The 19,570-nt window shown below is 44.4% G+C and overlaps 1 protein-coding gene across 1 annotated transcript in view; it reads right to left on the minus strand.

The window, feature by feature from the left end:
• nlgn4xa (neuroligin 4 X-linked a) overlaps nucleotides 1-19,570 on the minus strand; it is a 70,981-nt gene that overhangs the window by 25,267 nt on the left and 26,144 nt on the right. The window contains exon 3 of the mRNA XM_076017474.1: nucleotides 14,253-14,405. Within this exon, the coding sequence (XP_075873589.1) occupies nucleotides 14,253-14,405 (153 nt within the window). The remainder of the gene's footprint in view (nucleotides 1-14,252; nucleotides 14,406-19,570) is intronic.

The following is a 19,570-nucleotide window of genomic DNA, read 5'->3' on the forward strand; positions in this document are numbered from 1 at the left end:
ACCCATTGCGAACTTGCTTGAATCAATGGTTCGACTCGGGGTGGGTGGGGTCGTTGGATCACCGAATGATTCTGCAGCACGGTGACAACAATCAGTTTTTTTTTAAAGAGGTATTTAGTCGTTCTTTGGCTCTTGTAGCTCTTTGTTTCAAGTAACAGGGAATTTCGAAAATGTTTCCCAGGTTCCCACGTGACCGATGTTGACAGAAATCCCTCTACGGTTCGTTCTGATTTCCAAAATTCAATACACTTTTACCACTGGCTTAAAAACTGAACACTCAAGTCCGTGTCGATCCACTTAACCATGTTTCGTGAGCCCAGCCGCCTCCAACTCAACCATCCCACTTTCCTCCCGACGTGCTCCGCCAAGATCCCTTTTGTTTTATAAATAAAACTTGACCTGACCCGACTCGACTCGACTACTTCATATTTCCTTTCTCGGCGTGCCTCCTCGTCTCCACCTCCCCCTCCTCCGTGGCTTTCAGCCGTCCTTCCTCATTCCCTCTTCATTATTTTAAATAAAACATTAAAAAAAAAAAAAAAAAAACCTTTCCCCCACTTACTTTCTACCTCTGACTTGCGTCATTACTTCAGCCGCAAAAATCCGAAGAAAGATGCTTGACGTTTTCTTCTCTTTCTGATTAAGGATGAAGCATAACTCTTTGCGTCTTTGCTTTGCCTCCCCTTTGTTGCCTACCGGCCTCCATGAAAGTTCCAAATTCCTCTTCAGATGTCTCCTTTTCATCCCACAACTCCAGCGGGCTTGACGTGCTCCATTATCCACGAGACTCTGTGGATCTTCTGAAAACAGCATATTTAACAATACAGTCACAGCCGCCTGTGGAAAAAATTGCCAGTTGTACCTTCCGGGCCAAAACTAGAAGCGCTGAAACTCATGAAAATTGCAACGCGCAAAAAGTGGCAATTTTGTCGTTTTCTGTTCCGACTGACGTGTTTACATGAAACATTTTTGTTCATGATTAGGACTTCAATCCCATTATTTGTGTCCATGTAAATGTAGCGACAGATGGTAAAGCAAATATTGTGTGTCATAAGCTGGAATTGCTGTCCAGAAAACTGTGTGTGTGTGTGTGTGTGTGTGTGTGTGTGTGTGTGTGTGTGTGTGTGTGGCTACATGGTTACAGTTTGATACATGACATGTATGTATATATGTATGTATGTATGTAGGTGTAAACATACATACACGTGTGTGTGTGTGTGTGTGTGTGTGTGTGTGTGTGTATATATATACATACACACATATATACATATATATACACATACATACACACATACATATATATATACAGACAGATAAAATTACATTTTATAAATACAGAATAGATATACACAAACACAGACACTCATGCTTTGACATCTGGCATCTGGGATCACATTCACACTCGAAGGCACTCATTCATATTCGGGCAAAAAACCAGGCACACACACATTGTCTTGTCATGGAAAGTCTCGACGAGCTACGTCCAACGCAGCCACAGGTACTGAACCCCCCCCCCCCCCCCGCCAATAATGTGGTCTGTGTGTGTGTGTGTGTGTGTGCGTGTGTGTGTGTCTAAGTGTATATACACTCATGCTCCATCACAGAAGCAGGGTAGACGCTACAGCGCCGGACACACATCGCTGCTCAAGCTAGATCTGGGTCACGAGGCATTAAATCCCCTTGTTCATCAGCTGCCCTTCTGCGCGCACACATAAACACAGACACGCACGCACGCACGCACGCACACACACACACACACACGCGTCACCTCTCCACATGCCATCTGTCCTCCAAAGGCCGGACTTTAAAACCCCATCAGGGACCAACAGGTCAGATGGGGGAGAGCCGGAGGTCTAACAGTAGTCTGCCATCCACACGGTGCAAATGTTGATTCTGGCTCACGGTCCAAGAGCAAGGAAACGGGGAGACTTGAAGACAGTCACGGAGGATAACAGTTTCCCTACACGGCATCCAGCAAATCAATTTAACACAGCTCTGCTGTGTTAAATGTTCAATTGTTAATGGGTCTTGCACCTTGCTAACTACATTGAAGTAGCAGCAGTAATGACCTATCGCCAAGAATGGATATCAGGTTCTCTGGGAGTTCAAAGGTTCCCCAAAATAAAAAATAATGAAATTTGTGTCTATTATATTGAAAATTCTGGGTCTTCATTAGCAGTGGGAATTGTTAAGATTTTATCAATAACAATGCCATTGTTGATTCTGCTCATCAATCCAATTCCTTATCAATTCTTCTAAACGATTCCCACCAAAAGCAACCGTTTTATATTTTTCCAAAATGTCTGCACAAGACAGCATGAACATATTTAGCTTAAACGGTGATTTAACAGTGTCTGACTCTCGGAACATTCAAAAGAAAAATGCAAATATTTTTACTTTACCTTATAAGCTTTCAGCTGTTTTCATTAGAAACAATTTTTAAATTGTATTGAAATCTTTCAATTGAACACATTTTAACACAACAATCAACAAAGTGCAGGATGGATGCCTTTTACAAAGGAATAAATAATAAATAAGGCTGAAAAGAACAAGCGACCCTGCTGCTTCTTTTGCAGAAAGGGGTTTCTCCTCTACCGACTGCATGCATTTAATTTAAAATACTTATGTCAGGCACAGTCAGGCATAACGTTAAAGGTCTCTTTTTAAAGCCAAAATATGCTTACATTCAAGCCAATAGGTTTTGTTTGTGATGTCTCAGTCTGCTTGTTAGCTTAGAAGCTAATATTTTACCGAGGCAAGTCTTTCTAAAAGTTCAAATGCTCCCAAACTTTTGAAGTTTTGGACGCATAGCTGCTGTCTGGGACGCCGCCATATCTGTAAACCCTACCAGTCAGTAGAGATGCTAATGCTCTTGTGCGACTCTCGGCAGAGACTGTAATGAAGTGAGGTGGCTCACGCCACTGGAAAAACACGTCTGGCGACAATTGCTGTCATTGTTAACTATTTTCATTGTCGATTTTTGTCAACAACGCGGGCCTTGAGTTTGACATATGGGTTTAGAGAAATAGGCATGTATGCCTAAATAACAATTTGAACACAGAATGAACATAAACATTTTTTCTGCAAGAATATGAGCATCTCTTGGAGGGGGGTAACTGTGACTGTCTTATCATCGCCATCATCATTTTCTAAAGTGCATGAAAAAGGAAAATATTTCTATGTAGCTCGGCTTAAATACTCAAAAACTACATGCTGCTTGCAGGGTGACAGTGTGCCAAATGCAGGATATATTTAATGTGGATGCTATCATCGTCAACGGAAATCACAGTGGAGCTTGCTGCTGCAACACAACACGATGTTTGCTCCTAGCTAAAAGATATGAGCGTCGCAGACCCTGACCGCCACAAAGTGACGTGACATAACCCAACACAACACAACATCACGTGACATGACGCGAGTCGACCTGCCGCCATGCCGGGAAATGAAAGGATCGTTGAGAAGAATCGATAACATTGGAGGTGTACGAGGTGAAGAGTCTTGCTCACTGGGAGTTCCTGGGACTCCTGACTTCTCAGTAAAAAAAAGTCGACCTTCCCCATCTAAGCCCGACCATATTCACTGGCGTTAATCCACGGCAATCCAGCGCTTAACAGGATATAACGTGGCGAGGCGATTGACTCTGTCGGCCTTTGGACCAAACAGACCGAGAACAGAGCAGAGCCGAAGTAACGTGCTCACTGAACCCGGGGGGGTTCGCATCATCGGGTACCTCATGAGCCAAGGGGAAAGACAGCTTTCCGCCTCTATTATCCGTCTAGTACAGGCGTGGGCAAACTACAGCCCCGGGGCCATATGCGGCTCTTTAAGTTTTCTAATCCGGCCCGCCGAAACTTGAATGATATTAATAGTCAGTAAGTAATCAAATAGCTTTTTTTCATCGGTGTGTTTTCAGTGTTTTTTCAGGCATTTCAATAAAAAGATAAACACCACGAGTGCTTCCAAGACACTGATTTTGTTGTGAGTTGTGGTCGTAACTGCTTTTGTTCATTTTCAATTGACATTAAAGTGCATGTTTTCCACATATCCCGTGATATATGTTTTTCTCTATCCATCTGCTCCTGCTCCAGCCCCCCGTCTGTTAAGTTTGTGTGGCCCATTGTGCCCAAACCCATTGTGGCCCCACCAGTCAAAGAGTTTGCCCGCCCATGGTCTAGAAGGACCTCACACAACAGCGAGCCCTGCCTGATGCCAAGCGTCAAGAGTGAAGGGGCTGGCAAAGGAAATAGGGGAAATAAACTTTCATCTAACTCCCTGCAAGGCCGCTGAAAAAAGCGGCGGCCGTCTCCAATTCTGAACTTACATAATGGCATCGTTTTCTTTTTTTTTCAGGGTCTACCGCAACCTCGGTGGCGCTTTCCCTCATTTGCATGATATGTCTGTGGGGCGGAGCCCCCCCCCCCCGGCCGCCCAAAGAGGCAGAGGATGGCCGACAACCAAATGGGCCCCGGCTGCTTTGATGTCGCGGGCACACAAGAGCTGAGGCGCCTTTCTAATTAATGAATGTACATTAGCGTTAGCTTTTTGCACTTACGTAACCCCAATCTACCCACCCCCTCCACTCCACTCTCTCTCTCTCACACACACACACGCACACACACACACACACACACACACACACACACACACCAAGACTTAGACTATTTTGCGTCACGGCCGCCGCCGCTGCCTTTTAGCTCTTAGCATGAAGCGACAATCCCAGGGGTTCAGGGTCTCTATTCCGCCTTTTTTCCCCCTCTCCTCTCATTTGTCACTGATCGTGAGAGGAACGTGTAAAGTGGATTTGAAGTGATAGGCCACTGAGAGTGGCCCCCTTGGAACCACAACGTTGAAACAGTTCTGGTAACAGATCGTGTTGCGAATGTCGTGATGCTGACATTCGTTCATGTGGAGGTACAGACAGTTTGTTCTTGCCATGTACACTACCAGTTAAAAGTTTGGACTCACCCTATGAATTTAATGTCTTTTCTTTCATCCTCATGACTATTGACATTGCAGTTTCTCACTGAAGGCATCAAAACTACATATGAACACAGATGGAATTATGTTGGAAACAATAAAAGTGTAAAATAACTCTAAACATGTTTTATATTTAAATTCTTCAAAATAGCCACCTTTCATAAGAAGCATATTTAGAGTGATTCAACATGTTTAGCTTTTGCTTTGCTGTATAATAACATATATTTTGCTCATATATTTGATGTCTTCGGTATTTATCTGCAGTGTCGAAAGTTGTAAAGATTAGAAAAAAAAACTTTTGACTGGTAGTGTACATAGGTAGCAAAAGTATTCACCTTCTGTCGTTTAGTAAAAGTACTTGAATAGTACAGTAACGACATTTTTTTTTCTGCAATTAATGAAACAATGCACCTGTTACGCACATGTTTAGACTTTTAATAACAATAACCAACGTTGTGTGCTCAGGTTAAGTACAGATACCTACTTAAGTAGAGTAACACAGTATTTGTACTTTGTTATTTAGCACTTCTGGCTGTGTATTATAATAATGGGGCAGCTGTTCCGATGGGTGAATATCTTTGCTTAAAAATAGCTCATCGCAATCCCGCATCCCACCGTATATCAATTATGCTTGAGATGATGTCCTCGGAGGAGATCAGTGATCACCTCGCTGCCCTTCGCCTCGCTCATGTGTGATAATCATGTAGGCAGCCGGTTTTTCGGGAGCCATGAAGGTGGAATTTTAATAGAAGGGAAGTTGCACGCGTCAGGCACCGCAACCAAATCGCTCGGATTCCAACTCTGAGATCTCATCATGTCAATCATCCGACTTCCTCTGGAGATAAAGTAGCAGGAAGCACAAGCAACCAGGTGGAAGAAGGTTTCACAAGTTGTAAACAAAGGCCAACAGATGCTAATCATTTGAAATGGCCAGCACCGACCTGAATGTCAAGTGCAATAAATAGTACACAGTACAAATATGTGTATACACACACACACACACATATATATATATATACATACATACATATATATATATATATATATATATACACATACATACATACATACATACATACATATATATATATATATATATATATATATATATATATATATATATATATACATACATACATATGTATATGTATATGTATATATATATATATACATATATATACATAAGTATGTATATATATATATATATATGTATATATATATATATATATATATATATATATATATATATACATAAGTATGTCAATACCAAATATGATTAATACTTTATTATTACCTTTGGTCTGTACAAAAAGTTCTCAAAGTGGTGGCCACTGCCTTTCAGACATTTATGTGTACCGCAAACTACTGCTTGAGAATACATGGTAACGCAATCTGTTGGGAGAAAAATAGTACACCAACACGCAGTGTATCGTAATTTAATTACACTTCCAAAGAGGTATCGATATGTATAGAAGTACTTCTGCAAATTAAATATTTATAAGTTTTGCTTCTCTTGCTGTTTGCGTCTCTTGATTATTTTGGTTGACTGTATATATAAAATAACTTGTTTCTGTTTTGTACTTATGAATTGCATTGTTCCCTAGGAGGGCGCTAATACCATAGCATGCTTCCCTGCAGGGGCCGCTACATCGGAAGACAAAGCCAATTAGCAGCTCCATTTTTGTGCGCTTGTCTTTTTTTTTTTTTTTTTTATGTGCCGCCCAGTGTCAATCCCCCTCCGCGTGTGAAGAATTCCTGATAATTTCCACAGCCTGTGCCAACTTGACGGAATACAGCCCCGGGGAAGCTGCGAGTCAACATGATGACAACAGCGATCCGTCGCTCCCCCTCCCCTCCAAGATGGCTGCATACGCAGTCATCAGTATTGATTGTTTTTCGTGAAGAGTCTCACCGCCACAATTTTAGGGACTGTCGGCGCTTGAATGCCACGTGTCTCCAATGTGGTTTGGACTTTTCTCTCGAGCCTCCACGGCCGGCGGGGACGTGGTAAAGCCCCCTCAGACAGACTGCCTGCCCGCACTCTTTCATCTCCATCAACTGAATTTGCGAAGTTGAGAAAGAATGCCGGACAGTGGCGGATTTAGGGGGTCGCTACTTGTTTTCTCAAGAGCCCCGGATCTCGCTTCTGAGCTGGTCTGAGTATAATGTGCAGTACCTGAATTCACCAGAGTGGCAGCATGTGTAGGAAAGCAGCCTGTAGCCTGCCTTTCCAGAAGAAGAAGTGTTTCCCTCTCGTCGCTGCCAGCGTCTACGAGTCGAGCGCCTCCGCAGCAAATTTTAAACGGATAGGCTATACACGGATATCAATGGATATCAGAAGCTTTCCCCAAAAAGCGGACAGCTTCACCATCACCACCAGCAACAGCTGCTGCTAAACAGACTGATGTTCCAGGTTTGTGAAGCTTTGACTTATTTTGCTAGCCGGCTATCAGGTTGCCAACCGTCCCTTATTAGCCGGGACGTCCCGTATTTGAGCCAAAAGAGGCGCGTCCCGGCCAGGACGTTGTTTGTCCCGGCCGCATGGGTAAAGGGAAGATGCATATATTTTTTGTCTTTGAGCGCCACTCATTGGGTGTCTGGCTGCCCGCCTGCCCAGAGAATCGGCGATCACGCCCACCCCCCCGCTCTGACGAACGCGCTCGGACTCACAACCCGGGCGGCCGATTGCGGGGAAGTGTCCCTTGTTTGAATGTCTGGGAGTTGACAACCCTACTATCAGTAATTTCCTTTAATAAAAGCAACCCAACCATGTTCATGATATAAGACGGTTCTCCGTGCCTTTCTCAGCTTTTATTTGGTGGTAAGCCGAAGTACAAAAAATTGTAGTTTTGTGTCGGAGGCACCAAAAAAAGGCGGAAAAAATAAATCGGCCTCTGCACCCTCAGGGCTAAGCCTCTGATCTCCTAGAATCCTAGATTCGCCCCTGATGCCGGAGCAACCGAAGCACCGAGGTGACAGAGTTTGACAAGCCAGCGTGAAAATGCCATCTGTGCCAAGGCGGAGCCAGTCATCATTGACTCCATAACCTTCCACTAACCAATTTGAATTGAGGTCCCAATACGGTGTTTGTACCCCGTTGAGTTTGGGTGTTTTGGGTCTGATGTGATTAAAACAAACTCTTCATCTCACCACAACATGACCAAATTTCCAGTTTGGCAGCAGCTCTAAGTTTAAAAGGCTGTTCATTTTGTCTGTTATGAAGGCCACTGCCGGAATGTGCCAGATGGAAAAGTCTTGGGAGGTAACCGAACAATCGCCCGCATGTTTTCAGTGGATCCTTTTGGTGACCGCAAAGTGCACTCCCGAGCAAATAGAATCCTTTTTAACAATCTGTCAGACTCGGCTGCAAAGTGCATTAGGTAACATACCTCAAAAACATTGAATCGAGCACGCAACCAGCTAAACCCGGAAAAAATACAACAAAATGCGCTGATTTCCCGTCAAAAAGAACAAAAGACAATGGCAGAAGGTTTCACATGGTTCTGGTAGTAGACGGCGAACACAACCACTTCCAGCTAGGGCTAGTCGATATGACGATATACAGGTATATTGTCTGGACGATAGAAAATGTCTATCATTTAATATGAACCACGCTTTACGGCAGTGTTTTACATCACTGATGCGCATACGGCAAGCCAATGCACTGCTAAAACATAAAGAACAATGGAGGAAGAGGGTGGCAGGCTCAATTTGTGGCAGTGGCACACAGCTGCGACATCTCTGGTGCCGCTCCCAGATGCCGCAGCTCGGTGCCGGAAGTGCCGCGGCTAGGTGCCACTCGTGCCGCGAATTCCGGAAGTGCCGCAACTCATGAGGGTAGTGGACGCGATTCAGACCAGGGTACTAATTCTCAATCTCAACAACAACATCAACAAAATAACCAGCGAACACAAACCGAGGAGCTTGTACCTAAAAGAAGGGGAACTTCTGGTGCATGGAAGTGGTTTGGATCTAAAAAGACCAACATGGACCAGACCACAGTAGTCTGTAAAGTATGCCACTGCCTGGTCCGAACTACGGACTCCAGCAGGGCTAACTTACTTTACCACCTGAGAAAGAATCATGACATAGAATACAGAGCGAGTCAACGAGAAAAAGCAGCAAAAGCAGGCTCGAGTGACCTTGACGTTAAGAGGAAGAAACTCCAGACGCAGACGTTGCAACAGGCTTTTAGCCGTGGCACACCATACCACCCGCAGATGGAAGTAGATAACTACTGCCGTTGCCAAGCACCTCTGTAAAGATATGGCTCCAATCTACACGGCTATATCGTGATGTATATCGTATCGGGATATGAAATGAGCTATATCGGGATATGAAATTTTGGTCATATCGCCCCGCCCTACTTCGAGCCGAACGTAGGTGGAAGGAAAAATCTCGGCCTAATACTGACGCTAATGACCAAGCAAAAAATTTAATCAGTCTTTTTTTTCTTTTTTTTCCTGCGTTTGGGCCATTTTATTGGTTGTTCTCATCCACGCCACAGCCATGCGTACGTGTTCAGGTTGAGGCCTGCAGGGACCTCCATCTCTTCTCAGAAAAAAACAAAACAAAACAAAAACAAAAAAAAAACACCATCTGGGCACTTTGCAAGTGCCTCGAGTCCCTCTGGTGAGTCTGTTGCACATGGCCGTCTGAAACTCCTGAAGCCAGACGCTTGACGGCGCAGCCGTGCTAGCATGTTCATCATTTTGTTTATCCCTAAGAGCAAATACAGAGTTTGTTGATTTGGTTTTTTTTTTTATTACATTTTATCACTGTTGTCGGGTATACGGCACCTGAAAACGCTAGCTGCCATCAGGAGAGGTGCATACTTTATTCAATTTTTCTTTTTGTGAAAGAAAAATTACAATTTGAAGGAGCCAGAAAAAGATGCTTTTTTTTTTTTTTTTTGAAAATTGTAAAGTGTTCTTGTTCCTGAGTCCATGTAGATTAAAGGGAGGGGAGGGGGGAAATTCAAACACAGAATGAAAAAAAACTGACCTTTTAAACTTTTGCCGAGCCGTCCGCTATGCTAGTCTTTGCACGGCATCTTGGGCAGCGACAACGCTGACCTTTAAAAGGCAGCGCCGGTAAGAAAGCGGAGACGAGGGTAAAATGAGGAAAAACATTCCCCTGAGGAATGAAGCTCAAATGGTGTGACGTGAACGATCCCAAGGCGGCATGCTTTTATCGCCGTCATACCTCCACCTGCGGAATGTAGCGCTCGCTTTCTTGCTCAGTGCTCATGCTCGCATTTCAACTCTGATAGCCGGACACTTGCTTTCTTGACGTCCTTTTCCTGACGTCCTGTCCTGAAAACCCTGGGAAAAGGACCAGGAAGAAGCAAACTAGCTAGCTACACCAGTCGCAACATACAGAACATTCAGTGGTCTCCAAACTTTTTTAGCAATGGGCCACATGACGGAACTGCATCATGTTTGAGTGCTGGTTGGAAATAGCGCTAACGTCTTTGTTGAGCGGGGGAAAGGGAGCGGGAGCGCGCTATCGCTGTCGCGCTACGCTAACGTGTCGGCAAAGTTACGTGGCGGGGGGGGGTTATGACTTCTTCACGCGGGCCTGACAGAGACACGCAGCGGGCCAGGTGTGGCCTGCGGGCCGTAGTTTGGGGACCCCTGATTTAAGTGCTAGAGAAAAGTTTTGCCTCCACTTTGAGTATTTTCTAAATTTCTCTGCGATGCGTCCCAAAGTTCATCAGCTGGCTTGCTATCAAGAATTTACAAGCAATTACATCCTACACTGTACTATCATATTCCCATCTGTATGCAACACCCTTTTCAGTAAGAAAGGCTTTCCAGTTAGATGTAACAGTAAATATCGAACCAGAGTTTTAACCACAGTATGAAATTGTGTCCCGACAAGTGAAGCTATCACAGCTCAACTGTGCCTATTAGCTGTCCAGTTTCTTTCTCTCATACAAAACTCATGATGCTGATTTGATTTTATTTGAAGTAAATGTAGGTTTCATAGACCGGCTATTTCCAAAACCCAAGCTCCTGATTCCAATATCTGAAAACTTTACTTGGTCTTTTTGCAACCCTATGGTGGTAGAATGAAATTGAAAGGAAAAAGACTGAACTGTTTTCGCTAGCCTTCTTACATTGATGGAATCAAGCGGATATATTTGGGTGCAATTTTCAATTTCTAACATTTTAAACGCATCATGACAGAAACTGACCTGATGATTGCTTGCTGATTATTCCTGACCGTGGCGGTGGCATATTGACCAAAGGCCGTCCCCACACACACCGCCATTCGCCTCATTAACGGCCGGCCCTTTTTTTTTTTTTTTGCCAAAAACGACAGATGACTCTTGCACCCTTGTCCCTACACACTCAAAAGCCGAGCCAGATGGTACAAAAAAAAAGCAAGAACTGTTTTTTTTTTCTCTCACACTCGTCCGCATTCTCTTGAGCCGTTGCCTTTAAAAAAAAAAAAAAAAAACTGCGTCAGAAGGCATCGCCTCATCTCCTGACTCACAACGTACATCTACCGTGGCCGTCGCAAGCCCTCCGCTCATCTTGGCCTGAGCCGCATTGTCTCTCCTCAGGCCGCAAGGAGCGGAGATTTTTCGGAGTCATAATGACCTCCCCCCGGCTACAGCCGTCCTCGATGGCCGAAGTGGCCATCAACGAGGGAGGAAGAGGAGGAAGGAGAGGAAGAGGAGGAAGCCCAACCTGGTCCTTAGCTTACAGGAGAAGCAAATGCATTACGGTGAAACGTAAGGAAGCTACAAAGATGTTGAATGCATAATAATAATGAAACCACTAGAACTAGAACTTGCTTAAAATAATCTGGGACTTCTGTGGAAAACCTTCCTTATAAATTTTACACACTGGACCTTTAAATGTGACCTCCAATCTACAGAAAGACTACAGAGAGACTTACATGTGGCATTTTTTTGTCAGCACTATTAGCAAAGGAGCTCATCCCCTAGGCCACCATCATTGGTCAAAACACACAAACAAATGAAGTGGGTGTGACCGGGCCATCAAGTAGTTCCTGGCTCCCCGCGGTAGCTTCCCGAGGGCCAGATGGCACTCGGCGGCTTCCCAAAAAACGAAATCAATAATTCCTCTACTCATAGAGAACCTGCCGCCAGCGCTGTGCAGGACAGATCGACGCCAGAGATTCTCATCAAAAAGTATTGATTGAGTGTCCTTTTTAAAAATTACATGTATTCACACTTGTGCGGTTAAAGTTAGAGATACATTCATGAACAAAAAACAACCACATTGGCATCCGTATCAGTGTTGGAAATTCCACCTTTGATTGTAGTTGGTATCAGGTCAGGTTACGGTGCATCGCTACCTGCTACAACCGCAATTGGGGCTGCAACCACTGGTCCGTCAAGCCTACAGAATACGCTCCCTTATTTTCTTACCCTGAAAATGGAGTCTTGTATTGATGCTGCGGGTTTTCCAATTCCAGTCCTAATTCCAATTGAAGTATTCAATCTACTTATATGTTGTACATGTTCTTAGATGACCCTAACCTAATGCAAGTGTCCCTGTTGCTTAGACGTGAAAATAGAAATCCCTTATTTACACCTTTCAATACCTCTCTCACCTTAGAGCTGGTTGTTTGCCCGCCATCCTTTTTTTCTGCTTAGAATTTTGTATTGTCACAATCGTTGAGGTATACAAAAAACAAGTTTCTTTGCACGCCTGCTACCAGTAGAGGGAGGACACTGGGCACAGCGCTAATGTAAAGGACTGACTTGAGCTTGTGGCTAATCATCCCCCAAAGTTTTTTCAAGCTAGATTCTCACACACTCGCCTCACTTTATATCTGTATCCTCGTCTGCATTCTTGCTCCTCACGCCTCTCTTAATCCCCCCCCTTCCCCTCTCCGTCCCTCCCTTCCCCTCTCTCTCTCAGCAGTGCAATGCTTTTCCAGAACACCTTTTCCCCCCTGGCTCAGCGGCAAACTAAATATAGTGACTGGTGCAGACAGCGCAGCCCTATAACAAATTATAAGAGGAGCAGGGCTGCAGCAGCAGCAGCTGCTGTGACTGAGGACATGCTCCGGCGTTTCACGGACAATGAACACCGAGCAAACGGGGAAAAAAATAGCCAAGAACATCAAATTTGCAGACTTGAAAGCAGGAAATGTGCACCTATTAGGGGATTTAGCCATCAGCTAAGTTTGCAGAGGTACGTTGGCCTCTGCAATAGGATGGTTTAACCAATGCAAATATATCTTCTGTTAAAAAACAACAACCAAGAAATAGCTCATTGGGAATAATTGATGGTAGCTGTTGTGTGTATTCAGGTGGCGTTGTCGAGTCCGTAGTGTTTCATATATGTGTCTCAATACAAACACAGACACGGCCTTTGGGGAATCCCTTGTACCAAACACCACCAACCTGGATCTTCCAGAGTGATATTTACAAATATTGGAGTTTAAACAGTGGCGGGAGACTATTTGCAACAACCTCGGCTGGCAAGCATCTCCGAGGAGCAATTCTGACCGAAGCTTCTACCGCCGCCGTCGCAGAAGTGATTTTTGTCAAAGAAGAGCGGCACTGAAATATACCCCCAAAGACTTGGGCCTGTAATTTGAAATGTGTGACAAGAACATTACTTCTAAAGTGTTTTTAAAGTTATCTAAGCATGTCCTGTGCCAAATGATGCTTCTACTCAGGTGGTACAGAGAAAGTATGCAAAAATACTTCCCCAGCTTTCCCAGCTTTCGCTCAAATTGAAAGCAATAAGAGTCCTCGAGGTCACCAGCTAAGGTCTGTCGATTGCTTCTTTCGGTTTGATTTGATTTAACTGTTATTTAAATGGGCGAACTGATGGTGTTACATGTGGGTATGGAAAGAGAGATCTCATAAAATAAGATAAAATGGTGATTTATTCGTGTTAGAGCGGGCCGAAGGCGGCTAATCCTGTAATCCCAATGGCCAATCAAAAGAGATCAGGACCGTCAGACCTCAACAGGGACTGAACGTGAGCGTGGGAGGGAGGTTTTGCCTCGGCAGACATACGAAATCCTTTGTTACAGAAAGACCAAGAGTTCAAATAGACATCAAAGACCGGACATTGTAATCGAGAAAGAGCTTAAGGGTTCCTCGCGCAGTCGCTACTACAAAAACCCCCGCGTATCTACGCAAACATCCGACAACCGCTCGGCCGAACGACTTGGATCCAATTTGCCGTCAAGTCAATCACAAAATCAATAGCTCGCTCGCAGACTCAATCAACCCTCCTATCACCCTCCCTTCCGAACTAATTAGCTGGTGGACTTACCCAGAACTCCCAGCCGGTAGTTGATTGTGATGACGATGACGTTCCCGTAGCTGGCCAAGATGCTGCCGTCAATCATGTTGCCAGCTCCTTCCACGTAGGAGCCGCCGTGTATGTAAACCATGACGGGCTTCAAGCCGTTCTCATCGTGGATATCTGTGGAGCAGACAAACAGGGTATTAGCTTAAAGGGTTTGTTTTGTTTTTTTCACAGGGCCCTCGTACTTTCAAAACCGCAACGATATTGCAGTGCTGAGGTTACGATAATAAAATAAATAGTATCTTCAAAAGGACCAAAGGACGTTTTCATTTGTTTTGTTCCAAAAGCTTTGCTGGTATTAAGAAATTCTAAATTTTCAACTTAATTATGCAAATCTGGCAGCGTTACCAGGCAAACAACATGGAATCCGCGCGGTGGGAATGACCAGAGCAAGCCTGAAGAGGGCAACCAAGGAGCTGGCGGAAGAGGCAGAGAAAGCGAGTTTCTGGATGTGGCTACGGAGGAAGGACAACAGCTGGGGCTCAACACCCCAATGAGGTCAGTTGCAGGGAGTGGTGTGGGGAGACGTCCCCACAAAAGCCACTGGCCCCCCACCGCGAGGTGTCCTGGCTAGGGGGCGAAACATCAGTGAACGGTGGCACCAGCTGACGACCCTGGCGACAGGCAGAGATGCCAAGCAGATAAACCTGTACTATTCAAAAGATCAAATCAAAAGAAATTCAAAATGTTCAACTTAATTATGCAAATCTGGCAGCGTTACCAGGCAAACAACATGGAATCCATCCGGGTACACAATGCAAAGACATACAATCGTACACTGGAAGCAAAATCTGCCCATCACAGTAAACTGGATTGTTTAGACTTGCTTATTCCTGTTTGTTTTTCTGGCTAAGCCTTCCTACTGATGCAGGATTTGGAGCAAATCAGTCACATGCTGTCTTTGTTTTAATTTCTTAGGCAGTGTTTTCATGTAAAAACATGCTACTATAACATGTAGCCTAAACACTCACAGCGTCTCTTGGAAACAACAATTCTATTGGTTGTTTGTGTGTTTGTTAACATTCAGCTATCAAGAGCTAACTGTCAAGGAACATTAGCGCACCGTGGCTGTTCATAAAAAAAAAAAAAAAGTAAAAAAATAAATAATAATACTTGAAAACGACCAATCAGTACTGCCGGGAAGCGGCCAATAAATTTTGCTCGCACAAAATCTTGGAAAATGAAAGCGCAAGCTTTATGCCGAAAACAAGCAGGGCTAACGTGATTAGCGCTTACGCGAAATGAGGACAACTGTTTCCGATTTTGCGGCGATTATCGTGCATCCATGGTCAAAGAGCTCTGGGTCTTTTCATTTTGTGTTTGTTTTTTTTCCTTCACATTCTCCCACCAGACCCGACGGCTTCGACCCCGCCGCCTCTGCATCCGTCTCCGCTCCCGCCTGCTCGATTTGTTCCACGATACGCAGGGTGCGCTGCAATTAGGCCAGACGAATGCCTTGTTTGTGTTGCTCCCCGGCTGTGATTAAGCCGGGGTGATTAGCGCACATGTAGGTGGCGCCTATAAATTAAGCGCGTCCACCGCGTCACGGCGGGAGGGGGGGCGGCAGGAGGGGATAAATCCCTTCGACAGGCGAGTCGGGTTTTGCAATAAATCAAGACGGCTTGCAGCTGCACCTCCGTCATATTTTGTTGCAACGCACCGACCAAAAAAAAAAAAAATGAGTGTGAATTTGTCAGCCTTAGACACACCTGAAACCAAGAGCTGAACAAACCCATTATCAACGGCTCTGGCGGGATAAAAGCTGCTGCTAAGTCTCTTAAATGTCATTTGGGCATGAGGAAAATGTCAGCAAAAGCCAGGCAGGGTGAGAGGTGAACGTGTAGCTAAGATTTAAATAACATAGTTTCCAGTTTTTGCCAGTTGCTGACAGAGTCGCGGCAGTTCAATACCGCCGGGCTAATCACGGAGGCAGGAGGGAAAGACGCTATCAAAGAGAATCCAATTTGTCATTCACCCTCGTATTACGACAGGTCCGGACCCCGGTGGGCTGGAAACAACCTTGAAAAAAAGGGGCAAGTGCCCATAAAACAAGAGCACTGCCGTTAAGCCGTCACAGGCCGGAACTGATATCCATCTGATGTTTTTGCCGCCGACTTCCGTTAACGAAACAATAGCGGCCCGACTGGAACAAAAAACGGGCGCACCAACCCAATGTGGTCGGTTTTCAAAGCCGGCGAGAAGGGTGGTCTCGGGGGGAGGTTGGGCAGGGGGGGGCGCCATGTCCCATGTCTTGTCAGCATGGAGTGCACTTAAAAAGCTAAAGAAATCAAAGCGCCCTAAGTGCTCTCCGCTTCCTCGCCGCCCGCCGCGTGCCTTGCGCTCTCCCCCGGCACAGAGAGCTTCCAGGACGACTGAGCGGCGAGCCACTGCCTCGTCGACATCCATCACTGCCACCAGAGGCAGGCAGGGATAATATATTTCTCCACTGGCTGCAGCGCCTCGTGCACATTACTCATCTTTTTATAGGCGGGAGGGGTGGCGTGAGTAGTGCTGATGGCGGCGGCGGTGGTGGTGGTGGGGGTACTCGTTCAATTTGACTTCTGCTGTTTGTAGGATGGGTATGAATGGCCTTTGATGGGTTTGCAAAGTGCAAGGAAACCTGAGACCACCCTTGAAATTGGTTAAAATGTGGTCCAAAAATAGACCCAGGGGCGGAGATTGCAGCGTCATTGTCGTATACTCTTTACCTCCAAGAATGCCTGCACTTTAAGTGGGCGGAATCAGGCTCTAGAATTCTCATACTTCAAATTTAGTTTTTTGTTTGATGAGCAACAGGACTCAGCCATCCAGACCAACCTGCCCTTTTTACGCCTAGACACCGTGATCCTACTTTCCTGTCCTTTCATTGCGCTTCTTTTATGCTCCCCCCCCTGAATCAACAGTTGAAGGATCAATCAGAGTGTTGGGACGTTCAAGTGATGCTATTTCTTTTCTTTCTTTTTTTTTTATCTTAACAAAGCCTGACATTTCCCATCAGAACAGCCGCCCCCTACCGACATTATAAATAGAGAAACAACCACCTCCACGACAACTTCAGAAAACACATGCTCAAATCTATGCTAACGTTACCTAAAATCATGCTAGACATAACCCCAAAATCCAGGGAGTTGCCTTTTGTTAAAAAAACAAAACAAAAAAACTCACAGTTACATTGTTTTGTTTCCAAGGGGGCCCAATCCGTGACGGACCTCCATCTTGTACAGAACTTGTTAAATTTTCACTGAATTTGGATAAATAAAACCAAACAAAAAGTCTCATGTGAGCAAACTGAATGCCTGGAAACAACATTGTAGCAGACCTCTGGTAATTGTCCAGATTTAGGGTTATATCCAGCAGTTAGGTTTTTTTTTTTTTTTTTAATGTTTTTGAGTTAATGCCCGTTTAGAAAACATTCCACATGGTGCTTTTGGCTTTCCTTGATGCTTTTGGAAACTGGAACATGATCGTCACTTCTTCATGTCAAAAAGAGCAACTCGTCCTAATCCCCTCGACATTTAAGCGAGGATTCTGCCAACGTGAACAACAATAAATGGCAGTAACTTTCAACTCAATCGGTGACACTGTCTGGCAAGAGCTCAGAAAAGAGGCAAACCTCCAGAAAAAGAGACTGTCTGGAACACTCTGCTTCCCACCTCATCCTCACGGCAGCCAGCAAGATGTAGGCGGAACCACGGGGGATCGGTGGGAATAAGTCATTGCTGCTGCAGACAAATATTCGCTCGTAATCGATCCAGTGTGCTTTTTCCCCAGAAAAAAATACCACACACACAGGCAGAGCAGCAAGCAGAGGCTGTCATAATTAAGACATCCTCCCGCCAAAGTATTTGTCTTTCCCTTTGTTTGCTTGCCGGTTTCTCTGTGACGGTAACAAAACTGGACGCTGCAAATTGTTTCCCCCCTCTTTCCTTTAGCTTCTGCCCAACAGGCCTTGTGCACTTCCGCCTTTTATTAGTAAAACAGACCCCCCTTTTTCTCATCCTCCGGCATATGGCCTTTTGTAATCGTTTTTTGCGACGGTCTCAAGAGACCTCACCCTTCTTATTCCAGGTAAACCACACCGCATCTGTTCGTAGCAAATTCAATTTTCCACAGTGGTCCCTGCCCGGCATGGAAACACACCCCAGAGAAGATAGGAAGCATTTTCAGGAATCTGAGCATAATTAACTTTCTCCCTTTGTAAAATGAGGAGTATCGCTTTCTGGAATTGCGCCTGTGTGCTTTTACAACCTAAAAAAATAGATACTTTTTAGCCTCACTTTGTGCAAACAGACACAAAGTGAGGCTAAAAATTGCACATCACACAGAACTTAAATTAAATGGCAAATTGTTGATCCCCCTTTGTCGAAGTATTTAGAAAATGGAAACTCTTGCATAATATATATTTTTCCCCTCCGTTGACTTTGATCATGTCATATGATTAAGAGTCTGAGAAGTAAAATCAAAGTGACATGGCAGCGTAACGCAATAAGAGTAAAAATGAATCACACTGAATCACACATGCATGATGTCGAAACAGCCGCGGAGAAATCTGTCTTTTTTTAAAACAGACCTGTGATTTATTTACCAATCACGGCAATAAACGATATGTCCTCAAAGCTCGACACGTGGCTATTTTTCTGACTTGACTTGTCTATGCAAAATAATCAGGATTGGAACAATGGCGCAAATGATCCCGTCAGTGTAAATTTGCAAATAATCAAATCTAAAGAAAATCAAAGCCTGAACATCCATCTTTCAGACCTCTACTATGTAACGTTTTGGTCAATCTTCAAATTTCGTTTACCTTTAGAACCATCTTAAATGTCACACAATATTGCACAACGGGGAGCCTCTGGCAAGACAATAAATAAAAAAAAAGAAAAAAGTTCAAACTAAATTACAAATATAATTCAAAGACATCAAGTATATGCTTTTCCCTCAAAAGCCATGAAATGTTTGGGGGGTTTTTTGTGAGCCAACAACGATCTTGTGACCTGCTAGAGGGAAGGTTTAGCATTCCTAGCTTAGTGTTTGCATTCGTACAAATATTTAGCAATCCATTCCCAGATTTTTTCCATATCATCCAACAGTCGACAGTCGTTCGCGAGCTGGATTGCAAAGTTTTTAATATCTAAACATTTCTCGGTTTGGGTCTGTTTCATTTAGCTAGAAACGGAACACGGATGAGCATGTTTTTTTTAATAAAAACGCTGAAAAAAAAAAGAGAGAGATGTCTGACACCGTTGCAATTTTCCACACGAGTCGATTTAATTTCCTGCGAT

Source organism: Nelusetta ayraudi, unplaced genomic scaffold (assembly GCF_046127955.1).
Source record: "Nelusetta ayraudi isolate G7.1 ecotype Tasmania unplaced genomic scaffold, CSIRO-AGI_Nayr_v1 ptg000006l, whole genome shotgun sequence".
In the NCBI taxonomy this organism is placed as follows: Eukaryota; Metazoa; Chordata; class Actinopteri; order Tetraodontiformes; family Monacanthidae; genus Nelusetta; species Nelusetta ayraudi.